A 15,252-nucleotide genomic window follows, 5' to 3' on the forward strand; every position below is an offset into this window, starting at 1 on the left:
AACTTGTACAACTGTCAGGAGAGGAATCTGAATTCTTTCTCCGGGCCTCAGTGCCCTGCCTGATTAGCCGTGTTCCACGGTTTCACGGGCCTCTAGGTCGGCTTTATTTGCTTAGTTTTCAAAGCACTTCGCATCCTGAACCTTATTTCTCACAGAAAGAAGGTGCAGTTTTAAGAAGAATCTGAACTTTGGTGTCTAACAGAAGGAGCGGAGACGAGCGACCTCTAACGCCCAAATGCAGCTGCACCTTCGCAAATGAACACCTTACCCGGCAGGACAAGGCGAAGTCTGACATAACCCGGAAATCTCTTACCCAGCTGAATGGTTTTCCGAGAGCGGAAGTCGGAATTCCTTTCTGCGCATGTGTGCTCTCTGCTTCTCGGATGCGGATTCTGTCAACGCTGCTTCGCTTGGCTCCGGAAAAGAGAATTCTGGGGAAGGGGGATGCGCGACCCGAGAGGAGGAGGAAGGCCGCCACCTCGCGTGTCTCGCCATGGAAGTGGAAGAGGCCTTCTCTCTGGTGGGCCAGATGGGCCCCTTCCAGGTGTGGCTTTGCGTCTTGCTGGCCGCGCTGCTCCAGGTGAGAGAGACTCCTGTGGGGAGCATCTCTTGTCGCGAGGAGCGGGGTGCTCGCATGACCCAGGGAAGAGCTGCTTTAGTCCTGGGCAGGTCGCGGTTCTCAGCGCAGCGCGATTTAGGCCGGGAAAGAGGGTTTTGTGATATCCTGGTTGGTGTAAGGTTCCCGCCCTCTTGTGTCGGCTGAACGTATGCAGGGAGTTTTAAGGGGCGATTAAGAGAGCAAGATGGTGGTTAAAAGGTGTGCTGTCTATTTTAAGTGAGATGCCTAGCTAGCCCTGTTATCTATAAACTGCGAGAATACTTCAGGCTACACGAGTTTACAAATTGGGGCGAAATGTAGTTTTTATGTCTAAGGCGTTCAGCATATCTCAGGTGATCAGCTTTTCTATTTTGAAGCAGGCAAATTTGTTGGCAACTGCCAGGCTCATTACAAAGTCCACTTACCTTTTGGATTTTCAGTTCAGAGCTGAGGATGGGAGCCAAGGGTTTTCATTAAGATGGTTCTAGCTATGATTTTAGTTTGGGTTTGGTTTGGCCTCTTGGCCCAAGCAAATGGCATGGGATTCCAGAAGTATATATGTTACTATTTTTTTTTTTAATTTATCAGACCTAATTTGTTAGGGAAGATGTCCTAGGAGGATTGTTTGGTCTGAGTATGAGGTATAGATGTAATAGTCAGAAACATCTGTTTGGACTGCATCTGTCTAATGGCAAAGTACATGTGAGAATATTCATATTCATATTTTGTGTGCAAATCAGTTGAAGTTTGAGATGTAAATGGTTTAAAATATATGAATAATTTATTTGTTAACATAGTGTCTTTCAACTATACATTGCATCTATAATTCACTGTATATTTTTTACAGTTCAAAGTAGATGAGAAGTTTGAATTATCAGATTTTTCTATTTCACTCAAGCTGAGAAGCTATGATTAAAGAGAGGCTTCCTTCTTTGGTCAGATTTTATAACAATTTTATGGACAGGCAAAGACTCAGTCATATCTTAGTGTGGACAAGTTGTAACTGAAGTATCCAAAGAATTCAATTTGCTAGTATTTGAAATCTAGTATAATCCGAAAGGTAAAAAAAAGGTTACCGTTTTGGCTTTTAAGCAATTTGTTATGTGGAATTTATTTATTTATTAAGTTAGTTAGTTAGTATCCTGCCTTTATTAAAACTCACTTTTTACAAACCTGCAATCTCTTAATTTCGGGGAGAGTCAGGATAACTGGATGGAGCTGAGCGTTTACTTGCTGGATGCCCTTTCTGACACCATGTGAAGTTTGTAGCAGATATTTTTTCTTTGCATCCTAAGCAAGAAACATCTGCTGCTACCTAGGCTTGAACTCAACCTTCCAAGTGGGAGATGAGCATCTTTACCACTAGGCCATCATGCTGCTTGTATCCTGCCTTTATTATGTTTACAGATAACTAAAGGTAGTGAACATATCCAGCACACCATACTCCTCCTATTTCCCACAACAACAACCCTGTGAGGTGGGGTTGGGCTGAGAGAGAGTGATTGGCCCAAAGTCACCCAGCTGGCTTTCATAGTCTTCCCCTTTCAAGCGGGGTGCATTAACCACTAGACCAAACTGGGTCTCTAATATATGAATACTTTGAATGTTGTCTGTTTATCTGGCACTGATTTTGATGCTGTTTTTTCTTGTTTCAGCTCTATGTAGCCAGTGAAGCGGTCCTCATTGCACTAGTAGGAGCAGTACCACCTTATCACTGGGATCTTGAAGGAATACTAGCTAATCATAGCCATAGTAATGACACAACTATTGAAGAAAACAACTTTAGAAAGTGGCTTCTAACAGCCAATTGGAGTGACTTTCATAAATATATACATTTTAACAGCAATTTTACTTCAATAGCTTCTGAGGTATGAAGCATAATAATTTCTGTGGAAAGGCTGAATATTATAGCTTTAGTATTAGAACCTGGAAGTCATAAGCAGCAGTGTTAAGCTTTTGGACAAAATAAAAAAAACAATAATATGAACCTTGTTTCAGAGGAAACTAAAATGTCCCAGAGTAGTAACTGAGCTGTTAATAGACAGAAACTTAGTGAAGGATGAAAGAAAGGACCATCTGAAAAAGCCTTTATTTTCCAGTAATCATCATCAGTGAGGAGAGGAAAATCCTTAGCCATACATTGTCTCAGCCAAAAATAACTTTTCCTATTATCTTCACTGTCCCTTCTGGAGAGTTTCAGTTGTGATGTTCAGGAACCTCATGCCTTCCTTGATGCATTTCAGTGTAGCAATTGTTTTCTCAAATCCCTACATTTTCTCCTCCAATAAAAAATAAACATCCATTTGCACCAAATGCTGTTTGCATGTTTCTCAGGCAGGAAGACCAATGTCATACACATTTTGAAGGTCATGATGTTTTCCTAATTCATGTTACTTGGACCCTTCCTTGCTGTCTTCTGTAAGCACGCTTCCATGCAGATCTTTTCTGTTTGCATTCTATAGGTATGAGCTCCCAGAAGTTGCCTCTCTGGGTGAGTAATAGTCTGAGTCAAAAAAAAAATAGGAAAGAAAGAAAATTAAGAAAAGAGATATGAAAAAAATGCCTCCCCCTCGATCTCCAGTGCCAGATTCCAATTCGTTCTTTCTGCTTGATCACTTGCCAACTCTCGTTGGAGGTGTGACTCCAAAGACACTGACTTAGCACTGATGATTTGACCACAGTGGAGCAGCAAGATAAACATTTTTAAAAATTTATTCTGTGCCTCCTCTTTGTTTACAACTCTGCCTGTTCTGCCTATCTAGATGATGCTAATTTCAAATAATTTCCTTCTGCCTTTGTACCCGCCCAACACAAAATGCTCTTAGACACTCCTTATGATAGGATGTTGCTAGGTACTAGATTTTGCCTATCCCTGTAATGCATTTCCAATAAATATATATTGCTTCTGTTATAGTTATAACATCTGTTTCACTAATTATTGTTCAAGCCAAATAACAGCTGTCAGGAACGTTCTCTTGCAAATGTAGAACCTCCAATATATCCTATGTCTGCTGCTAGTGTGAAAATGGGATGCCCCCGGCTACCGCCTCCCCACAGCCTGCTCTGCCCACCACTGCCGTCCTCAGCCTCTGGCCTGGAGCTCAGTGCAGCAGCAGCAGGAGGAGATGTGAAAGTAGGATGCCCCCAACCACCAGTCTGCGCTCTCTTGCTCACTCACCCACCCAGCTCTCCCTCCAGCCATCCACAGCAAGTTGTCTCCATGGCAAGTTAGCTGTGTGGAGTTGTTTTGCGGTGACTTGGCAGCAATCTGGTGGTGAGCTGGTCGCAGTGAGTTGTCCTAGATTCACTCTAAAAGTCAGTCATTAAGTTGGATGTCAGTCTCTTGGTATCAGAGCAGAAATAGTGTTCCCTCCTCATCGATATAAGAATCTTAGTACTCCAAGATTTCTACTGAACAGCTTTGATCAGCAAGGTTGAATTGTTATTTTGCAGAAGTACATAAAAGTAGTTCGATAGCAATTGAGTAGTTTTTGATGAATGAATTTAGCTTAAAAAGGCCTTGACGAATAGAAAGTATAGGAAAGCATAAATAAATGCAGCTGTAAACATTGTTCACTGAAAAACATCAGCTCCTATTCTCTTTTATGGAGAGTTTGTCCATTTAACTTGATGGTTTCCTGGATTATCTGGTTATTTATAGTCAATTCTAGAAAATTGAAAAGACTGCCCTAAAATCTAGGAAAGTTAATCCCCAATCTAAAAGGCTTTTTTGTCAGTCTCTTTCTGGAAAGAATGAAAGAGTTAAGTTATTTCAGTGATTACTTGTCATGGCTGCCTCTCTCCTATCCAAGCTTGATGAGCTGACAACCTGACCTTAGCAAAAGGGGGGAGGGAGAGAGACAGTTTGAGTGGAATGGTTGACATTACTGTTCTTATCAGTCTCCAACTCTACTCAGATCTCTTTGGAAATCAATTTGTGTTAGGTATTGTGTAGCCATATTCTAGATAGCCCTGCCTGCAATTTCAACAATTGTAGTAATGGCAGTGGTTAGTTTATTTTCCAGGGGATCTGATAGCCAATACAGTTCTAAACATGTATTAAGCATTCTTCCTGAAACCTTAAAAAGGACCTTTAGGATTTTTCCCAGCCCTGGAGCTTTATTTGAATCTGACTCTAGAGTTGAAAGTCAGTGTTTAAAAGGATATTTGCTGTCTTAACGGCTCTGTGATTGAGCATAAGAATGCGAGTGAGGATGAAACGATGTGATAAACCAGGGGTCTTCAAACATGACCCTTTTATGACTTGTGGACTTCAACTCCCAGAATTCCTCAGCCAGCTTTGCTGGGAATTGAAGTCCACAAGTCATAAAAGGGCCAAGTTTGAAGACCCCTGTGATAAACAATTCAGATCCTTTTCAGTTTGCATCAGGAATGTCAACCTGCTCTTTTCTATTGTTTTTAGATACTCATCTGCCAAATAGAATATCTGAAAAAGGAAAGATGGAAGATTAGTTTTGAATATGGTTTAGTTTTCCTCTTGTTGAAAGATATAGTACTTCTGATAAGTTCCATTAGATTCTGACTTAACATTCTCTTTTCTGTCCATAGTGGTTTTTAATTGGCAATACTTCATATAAGATCAGTGTTGCCAGTTCATGTTTCTTTGGTGGTGTGTTTGTTGGAGTAATTACTTTTGGACAACTATCAGATCATTTTGGGAGGAAAAAAGTCTTTCTCATAGGTAAGTTGTGTTAGAGTTTAGCAGAAAATGTTAGTCTTCTCTGTTTAATATTTGGAAAATATGACCAAGAAAGCTGAGTAAATCCTCAGGTAGCCAAATTTAATCTACTATTTTCAAAGGAGATCCCCTTGTTGAGGGATTTACTATTCTTTATTCCAGTCCTTAAGGTACCTTCCTGCAGATGGAAGGGAAGGGACTTTTCTCTGATATGTGTGTTTGTGGAAGAAGCAATGTGTAGCAATTGAGAGTTCCTTTGGTTGACTATTCCCTCCAATGGATGATAACTAATTTCTTGAGCCATCACAGAAAAACAGTTGCTGCCTCAGAACTAGAAAGCCACATGGGAATGTCCTACTGAGTAATGTACCTAATAATACCTACACCTAGAAATGAGGTATCCTAATGGACCATACTTTAGTATGAACCAGCAGTGTTCTATGGCTACCAAAAAGCAAATGCAGTCCCAGGCTGCATCAACAGAGGAATAGCATGAAGACCACGAGACATGATAGTATTTCTAGTATAGCCACACATGGAATACTATGTCCAGTTCTGGTCACCATACTATAAAAAAGATGCTGAGACCCTAAAAAGAATGCAGAGAAGAGCAACTATGATAATAGGGGATCTGCAAGATAAATTGTACAAGGAATGGTTAAGACAATTAGGTATGTCCAGTCTAGTGAAGAGAAGAATTAGGGGTGACATGACAGCTATTTTCCTGTACATGAGGGGTGTCACAGAGAAGTGGGGGTCAACTTATTCTCCAAAGTACCTGAGGGCAGAACAAGAAGCAATGGATGGAAGCTTGTTAAAGATCCAGTCTGGGACTAAGGGAAAACATCCTCACAGTGAGAACAATTAACCAGTGGAACATCTTGTCTCCCAGAGTGGTTGTACCATCCCTGGAAGTCCTCAAGAAAAGATTGAACAGCCATTTGTTTAGGATGATATAAGATTTCCTGCAATGGGTTGAAGTTGAAGACCTCCAACATCCCTTCCAGCCCTATGATTCTATAAATATCGTTACTCAAGAGTACCCAGATCAGATCAAATGAGGTGATTTCCAATGCGTAGAAATGGAAATCACTATAGGTAATCCTTGGTTTATGCCCATTCAAAAGTATGGTGACTCTGAACAAAGATTTATGACTGGTCCCTGAAACTATGATTTTGCAGCACACCATTGTTCAGATGATCAACATTCAGCCACTTGGCAGCCTGTCCACACTTATAACCGCAGAAGTGCTACAACTTTGCCCACCTGCTTATCTTCACATCTATACCATTTTGGCCACCTTGCACAGTGGCACTCCTTGGCATCAGTGGTCGGGTTGGGGCTGAGGTTGGGTCCTTTATCAGTCGTGTCTAGCTGCCACTGCCCCCAAACCTCTATTACAATCCCATTGCCACCACTGCCAGAGAAATGCTGCCTCAAGCCCCACACTGTAAGCCATCTCAAATCCACCAGCTTGGTTCTGCAGCTGTTGTTATCCTGCAAAGCAGGGTGCAGAGCATCCAAAAGGACAGAGATGGGGGGAACAGACAGTTGGAGAGTGTTGAAGGGGAATCAGTCTCTTACCTTAGAAAAACCAAGGTTTTTGTCTGGGAGTAACCTAGCCCTAGATGGCTTTGATTGGGCTGGGTCCTCGCCTAATAACTAGTAGAATTTGTTTAACAGCAACAAAGAGTGCTGGGATTGCTGTTGCTATGTGGTGTGGTCATGTGATTTCACATTTTACAACTGCATTAGCAACAGATATTACGATCCCAATTGTGGTAAATCAAGGATTACCTCTGTAAGACAGGCGATAAATATTGATTGTATAATTATATTTGGCTTCATAGTTCAGTCAAAAGGTACTTAAAGGGCATCCAAACATCAAACATTTTTAATCAAATGTGGTCTTTTTCCACAAAATGTGTCTTGTGAATTTTCTTAAAAGTTAATCTGAAACTATGCTTTCATTCAGAACTGAGATTAGTACATAGTGCCTACTATTTTTGAGTAACTCAATACATTTTAATGAAATACCAAAGAATTTTGTTTTATAACTGTGCTTGATTTTGGGGGGGGGGAACCCAATAAAGCCAGCATTAAACATTATCAAATAATTCTAAAGGATTTTTTTTCTTTCTCTTCTAGGTTTTGGCCTTGACATTCTATTTGCTGTTGCTAATGGATTTTCTCCTACGTATGAGTTTTTTGCAGTCTCTCGTTTCTTGGTGGGAATAATGAATGGTGGAATGTCACTGGTTGCTTTTGTCCTGTTGAATGAGTGTTTGGGAACTGCTTTTTGGGCATTGGCAGGTACAGATTTAATGGTTAGATCTTTCAGATTTACTCTTGTAGCAAATATTCAAGATAATTCAGTAGTACTTAAAAGCTACTTCACATATTAAGAAATTAGCAAGTAGTTTGTCTGTGCATGTATAATGTTAATTTCATGATGTTTAATCATGATGTTTGATTCTGTGTTGATGAATATCCTCAGCCAGAACCTTCATATAAATGTCAAATAAGAGCTGGGACAAAGTTTGAGCCTGTGATACTCTCCAAAGCAGAGGCCTATGACTGGAACTTTGTCCTCCTCCTACACTGACTGGAATCCACCTCCAAAAAAAGAGAACCACTGGAGAACCATGATCCCGTGCTCCCAACCCCCTGAATTGATCCGACTACCATGGTCAATGCTATTGAAAGCCACTGAGCTATCAAGATGACCAGAATGGTTACACTGCCCCATTCAGGGTCTTCCAGCAGTTATCTGTGAAGGTGTCCCATGCCATCTTAGTTCTTATCTTGATGTGATATCTGACTGCAGTGATTCCCAATACCCTTTCTCCAGAAACATTAGAGCTGCAAATATACCACTTTCTTGGCAACCTTCCCCAGAAAGGGAATTTGGAAACTGAATGAAATTGTTTGGTATGTATTGCTGGGCCCAGGAATGACCTGAGTGAGACATAATTAGCTTTGGCTTCTCTCGGTCCACAAATAGTTTGTGATTTTTTAAAAAAATCCCTGCAAATATAACATGCATGTAGTTTAGTCGGGTGCCTTCGAGTCAAACTCAGTTCCTGATAACAATACAGATAATGCTTCATATCATCCTATTTTGAGTGATAATCTGCAGCTCATTCATCAGTGATATTTTTGATCCTATCTATCTACCTGAACCACCATTGTCCCTATCTTCTAATTCAAATTTACCAAACATAATCTTTTCTAGTACACCATCTGTTTACATGACATACTCAAAAGTGAGTTTATGCTTGCTAATCATTGCCTTCAGAATAGTATCTTTTCAGAACAGATTAGTTGGGCTCCATATTTGTTGAACTTGAGCAGTTAGCACTTTAATTGCCTTCTTTCTTGCAGTTTTAAACAGTTCAATGGGCATTTAATTCATACCTGGCACTTCCCTTTTTGACAGCTGATTTATCCCCTTACTATCTAGTGGAGTTTGTTTCTGAATATATTTTCTCTTCAGATGGTCCTGTTATTCTTTAATCATGCTTGTAAAAGATTTCAATATAGTCTTTCTATTTTCCTTTGTTATAGATGTGTGATCTTATATTCATACTTTAGTTGTAAGTTTTTTCGTTGATTTTTATGATCTTAAAAATGTATTTCATTTTCCATATTTTACTCTATTTCTTGAATTTCTTGATTGAGAGCTCTTTCCATTTCCTTTCCTGCTAAACACTCTGTGTCTAGAGTCTTGCTGTATTTTTCTTATTGCCCAATACTTTATCCTCTTGCCAATGAGGGTGATCCTTCTACAAGCTTATATTTCTGTCACCATTATTTTCATTAGAGCACTCCTTCACTATGTCAAGGTGGTAATGCCTTCTGAGATGTATATTGTCCACCTAATTGTGCCATTTAGTAACAGCCATTTTGGCAGCTCTGGTTGTGGTCATTAATTGAGGTGCATGTGGGTCATTAAGCAAGGATTTCATGTGACCCCAGCTTCCCTATTGGCTTTGCTTGTGGTAAGCCAGTAGGGAAGATCGCAAATTGCAATCACATAATTGTGGCGTGCTGTGTTTGCCAAAACTTTGAGGGCTATCTCTTATTTAGTGCTGTCATAAATTTGAACAATTGCTGAACCTGTAGTTATTAAACAAGAACCACATGTAACATTTGCATGTAATAAATACGATTCCACCCATCTCTATAGCAGATTTGCCAAAGTGATATTTGGGAATGGCAACTAAATGTAGTAAAGTTCTGTGATTGTGGACCTTTCTGTTTTTATTTTTCTGAATGTGCACATTGCTTCCCATCTCTTGGACTTGTTTCTGCTTCTGTCTTAAGTTGTATCCACTGCTGTTCTTATTGCATTTTTCACACCTGTCTTTATTCTCTTTTTGATCTTAATCTTTAATCTTGGCTTTAAGCTATCTGTGCCAGTTCTTTTCTTAATTGTCTTGCATTTTCTTTCTTCCTCCTGTCTCCTAGTATTTTAATTCTAGGAGCCTGAGCTCTGCTTTTTTGAAGGATCCCATATGAGCTCAGTTCATAATAAATGTTTACGGCAATGTATTTGGAAGAATCAGATAGGGGTTCGCACCTCCGCCCGAACACCCGTTTGGAGACCTGCTGGTGTTCGGGCGGAGGTGCGGTTTGGAGACCTGCTGGTGCCGGTTTAGAAAGCTGCCGCGGCCCGCAGCAGTTTTCTAAACCGGCACCAGCAGGTCTCCAAACCGCTGTTCGGGCGGAGGTGCGCGCGCACCTCTCCAAAGGTTTGGACAGCTGCACACGCACCTCTGCCCAAACGGACAATGGTGCCGCGTTTGGAAAGCTGCCAGATCCCCCGCAACCTCCAGGTGAAAATCCTTCATTTTCCCTCTCACAGCCCTCCCTTAAAAATTCCGTTCCCGGCGAGGCCCCGGGCTTTTAAAAGCCTCCGGGGCCTGGCCGCTGTAGGCGAGGACCAGCTTCCTGGCTCGCTCCCTCTCTTTTCCGCAGGCATTATTTGCTCGAAAGTGTTTAAGTTTATTGCTCAAATGATGTTTCTAATTAGCGCTTCGGACCAGGTCCCTCTATTTTTGAGGGAGGGGAGAGGGAGGAGAAACTTATTGTAAAAAAAAATAGAGGGAAAAGACTCCGCTGGAAGCAATTCCTGCTTTACAAAAGCCACTAGTGCCGAGAACTCCGTTCGGGCGGAGGTGCACGCGCACCTCTCCAAAGGGGAGTCCTGTCGCCGCGCAGGTGCCTCCCATGTTTTTTGCGCATGCGCAAAATGTTTTTTGCACATGCGCATGTGTGGACGCACGCACATGCACTTTTTGCAGCTCCCACTTTTTTGTTTGTGTGATGGAACCAGTTCTGAGTGGCTCTTTTCCTTTTTCCGGTTGCCGACCCCTGACAAGCATTTTGAATGTTGGAATATGCCTATAACAGCCTTTCTGAATGGCATCCACCACTTTTCAGAGTTTTGAATGTTCTTTATCTCTGTATATTTGTTCTGCTTGTGTATTAAATCATCACTTTAGAAGTCTCTACAAAATCGTCAATAACACTTTTTCCCTATCTGCATTATAATAGGATCACTCGGTTGCCTGTTCTTTGCTGTGGGAATTGCACAATATGCTTTGTTAGGATATCTCATTCGCTCCTGGAGATTATTAGCAGTGGTGGTTAACCTGGAGGGATCTCTAGTCTTTCTCCTTTGTCTGTAAGTTATATACCTACATTATTTTGCTAAAATATGGATAGCATTTGTCACTGAATAAAAAAAATGTTGGCTCTTCTCTTGGTATTTATCTTCTAAATTTCTTTGACTTAATAATTCTCCTTTTAAGTAGTTTCCATTGTTATACCTAAAGTGTACTGTCTTGAATCTAGAAGCAAGAGTCAAGAGGTGATTATCTGTACCATTTGCAACACTGCTACTTTTGACACTGACTAGGGTGAGCCTATCTCCACAGCTTCTTGTTTTGAACCTACTCTTTTTTTGGGGGGAGGGTTATATCAAGTCTGGTTCATGCAAGTTAGTTTCTGTCTCCAGATTTCATAAGATATCAGCTGTAGATAACCTGTAGTAGGACTCTGAAGCCTTGAGATACAATGGAGAATGGAGGTCACTTAACTACCATTCAAAGTTACAACAGACTCCCCACAAGCTACATAACCCATTTCAAAGTTGTGGAAGCTGAAGCACCCGCACAGTCATTTGCCCTTATGACCCACCACAGGGTTTCTGCAATGCCTCCTTTCCCCTCTCCCCTCTATCCCCCACAGGCCTCATGCCTGCTTACAACTCATCTCTGCTACTGATCATGCTACCCACCCCCTAGTATCCCTGGGCCACTTGGCATTATCCCAGAAGCAGGTGCCATTTTCTGAGCAACCACAATTAAACAGCAACCTCATCTCCCAGCAAGTGGCTTTCCTACTGTGGCAGTGCTTGTCCCAGCCTTTGCCTGTCCCCCACTCCACTGCCTGGGTCCAGGTCTTATCTATCTGCAGTTGCCTGGAATTTCAAAAGAAAGATAAAAATTCTCCCAAAATCTAAGTGGAGGGATGACTTTAAAGAAAGGGAGGAGAAAGGCTTTCTTTGGAAGCATGTGCGTGCACACAAATACATCTCAAACACTTCTTTCAATAACTGAAGGAAGGCGTGTGTGTTAGTCTCTGTGTGTTGCCTCCCCCCAAAGATTCTAAACAGGTTCAAGCCTGTTTAGTACTTGGATGGGAGACTGGAAATATCTGAATCTAAGACAGCTTTGGAAGTTGAAGGAAAATAACTTCCCAGAAAAAGGCTGTAGTGAACTGCTTGTATATTGCTGCCAAGAAAATTTCATGGATGCGTCAATGAAGTCACCAAAGGCTGAGTTTAGCTTTTTCTCACTGTGCTAAATTACTCTGAAAACCTTAAAGTATTTGTTCTGTTTGTTTGTTTTTCAAAGCTCAGTCCAAAGAAAAACTTATGCTTGCTTGAAAGCATCAGCCCACATCCTTCTTTCATGCTTAAAATAATGAAAGGATAAAATATAAACATTTGAATTAAAACTAGTAGTTTACTTAAGCAATTTGCATTCAGAAGAAAGAAATTAATTTCTTCTTATTCCAAGTTTAAATTTATAAAAGCCCCTGGTATCAGAATGGAAACTTTATTGGGAGAATATTTCAAAAAAAGAAAATTGTATTCCATATACTTGCTGTTTAATCTTTAATCTGACTGAACTTCAAATTGCTTAGATACGGGAATGAAATAAAGAAAAAGGGACAGTTCTGATTAAGAATAGTTAAATTTATGAATGACCATTTCTATATTGTTGAAATATGTTTTTTGAACTGAGCATCAACATTTGTATGCCGCCCTTTCTCACAATTATAGATGGCTTACAGTGAACAAAATATTCATAAAATCAAACTAAAATTTACAAATACTATTATTAGAGCTACTAATAAAACTGATATCCCATCAGGCAGATCTGAATAATCCCCTAAAGATTAATTGTGCTACATCCATGGTTTTGATTATATTAGAGCAAGCTGTGACAATATTCAATGTTTCTGTCTTCTTGCTTTCATACTGCCTGGAATTTTCCAAATTTGGTTCTGCATGTTATATGTTAAAATGTCAAAACTTTTGCATGTTGGAGTTCAAGTGCTACATATTTGCAAATTTGTTCTCATTTATTCATAAGATCATGCTTATTTTTAGCTTAATATATGTGCATTGTCAACTTTGCAACAAACTGAACTAAAGCCATTTTTCCATTTTGTCTTGTTGCCACAATTTAGTTTAGAGATGTTAGATGAAGGGGGAGGGTGTTAAGAGTTAGCCATAACAATACTTCTGTGTGAGAATCAAGATCAATCCTGATAAGAGTTTTGGCAGGCTGAAAAGCTGGGAGGAGAGCCCTGTTTTGAAATAATTGGTGAATGTGATTTATGACAGCAATTTGGGGTGGGAAGTGCAACCTGTTACTTTGTAGCCTGAGGGAGGGGATTTCAGTCTTGGGTTTACCTATGTAAGTGCCAATACTTTGTTTCCTAAATAAAATGTTCTTAAAGGAAGAAATCTTTGCCTTGAAGTTCTTTTAAATGGTTTCATCTATCGGAACCATGACATACATAATATGTGCACCAGCATGAAGTTTTCAGTAGTAAAATATCCCTAATGCTCTCAATGAATGGTTATTTTCTTCTAGATTCATTCCTGAATCACCTCGTTGGTTATATTCACAAGGTCGACTCCATGATGCTGAAGATTCTCTCTACCTCATTGCAAAGAGAAACTACAAGCCCAAGTGCACTTTTTCACTTAAACTTCCAACTGCATGGATCTGTAAGCAGTCTTATAGTATTATGGATCTGTTCCGATATAAGATTCTTTTGGGACGTACTCTGGTCATGCTATTCATCTGGTATATATGCTACTTTTTGAAAATTATCTTGGAAGTACTGCTTTCTGTTATTGAAATATGTCATAAAATAGTCATGTAATGCTGTGGGGGCTGTTGTAATTTATTGGGTTTTTTATTGTCTCTGAAGTTCTTAGTTTGAAATCATTTACTTAAGAAAAGGGTTGTGGCAAAACTGAGTGGATTTGGAATATAATGTAGACAATACTAAAGATGATAATTTATTGTGAACATTTTTTTAGCCATATTGCTATGGAAAACATTGAAGTGTAAGAATGCTAATTAAATTGTAATTCATCTTTATTTGCTATTTCTTGTTACATATAAGATTGGTAAACTTTTCAAACATATCAGTCCTTTTCAATTCTTAATTACAATACCTCCTCCCCTTCCAATCAGCTGGAAATTACTACTAAATTTGATCATTTTTTGTTACTGAATTTCATCAGTATGATTTCGGGGTCATGTTATGCTTTGAGTGGAGATGGAGATGAGGATTTGCCTCCTAAAACCTTTACATTTCTATTCCTAAGCTTAAATCTACCCCGAGACCCAATATATGTTCAAGATATGGTAGGTATATAAAGTCAAATTGATTTGAGTGTGCATAAGATGTAGTTCTAAGTGCCACAACATGGAGCCATTTCATATATTGACAGAGAAGGCTCTGATGAATTGAAAGTGACAAATAGGATGATTTGATATGCTACACACACACACACACTGAAATTCTGAAAAGTTATATAAAATACTGTGAAACAGTTACTTTCTGCCATTTTACCTTGCTATTGCTAACAGGTAACCATAATGCTAGCATTAGTACCTATCCATGATATTATAGTTAGTTAGCCAAACCTTATTTTGTTCAAAGATCAGTATAGAACAAAACAGTTCCAAACTGCTAAAAGCAAAATAGGAGGACCAAACCCAAAACATAACCCAAAAGAATAGTAGAGAATATAATCGTTGCTATTGTTACCACTAACTCTCAAGGACCGAAACCCCCCCCCCCCGGAATATTATTTGTCTAAAACTAAGACATAAAGCCAAAACTCCAACCTAGAAGTATATTAAAAGAAAACAGAATAAAGTGACATTTATCTACCTATACTTGATGATGATGATGAAGATGGTATCCATTTAGTCATGTCGAACTCTTGACAATTCTTATTAGTATTGTTCAAAAGTTAGGCACAAGTCAGATCTTGAGCTTGCTTCCCACCACACCTGGCCCCACACCCTCCTCTTCATCCTGGATCACCCGTAGTGGGTGATCTCGAAGATTTCCAGAACTCCAGACTCATGGAATTGTGGCTGCTCTGAAAATGGCTATCTCAAGATGCAGCTGGATTACTTAGGGATGAAATTAGAGAACATAGAGAACACACTCTATGCCATGCTGCAGAAAGCTCCAGAGTCGGGCAGCTATGCCCCTTGCCTCTCCTGATTATTACATTGTGCATCTATTTAACAATCCCATAATTCATTTGTTAAAACACTCTTATCAAACTTTACCTGATAAATTTAATGACTAGATGATCTATAAATGAAACCAAAATTACTTATT

General features: G+C 39.8%; 1 protein-coding gene across 3 annotated transcripts in view; it reads left to right on the forward strand.

Annotated features, from left to right (window-relative positions):
- The first annotated feature begins 323 nt into the window (after window positions 1-323).
- Window positions 324-15,252, forward strand: part of SLC22A15 (solute carrier family 22 member 15) — a 44,285-nt gene continuing 29,356 nt past the window's right edge. For 2 of the 3 annotated variants that reach the window (XR_014491772.1, XM_083356783.1), the window contains exons 1-6: window positions 324-580; window positions 2,254-2,466; window positions 5,168-5,300; window positions 7,447-7,611; window positions 10,858-10,987; window positions 13,473-13,688. Coding sequence is in view for 2 of the 3 variants with exons in the window: in XM_083356783.1 (XP_083212909.1) it covers window positions 362-580; window positions 2,254-2,466; window positions 5,168-5,300; window positions 7,447-7,611; window positions 10,858-10,987; window positions 13,473-13,688 (1,076 nt within the window). In the remaining variant the exon portion in view is untranslated. The remainder of the gene's footprint in view (window positions 581-2,253; window positions 2,467-5,167; window positions 5,301-7,446; window positions 7,612-10,857; window positions 10,988-13,472; window positions 13,689-15,252) is intronic. The other variant, XM_083356784.1, reaches the window with a different exon arrangement.

The sequence above is a fragment of the Vipera ursinii genome (assembly GCF_947247035.1).
Source record: "Vipera ursinii genome assembly, chromosome: 2".
Classification (NCBI taxonomy): Eukaryota; Metazoa; Chordata; class Lepidosauria; order Squamata; family Viperidae; genus Vipera; species Vipera ursinii.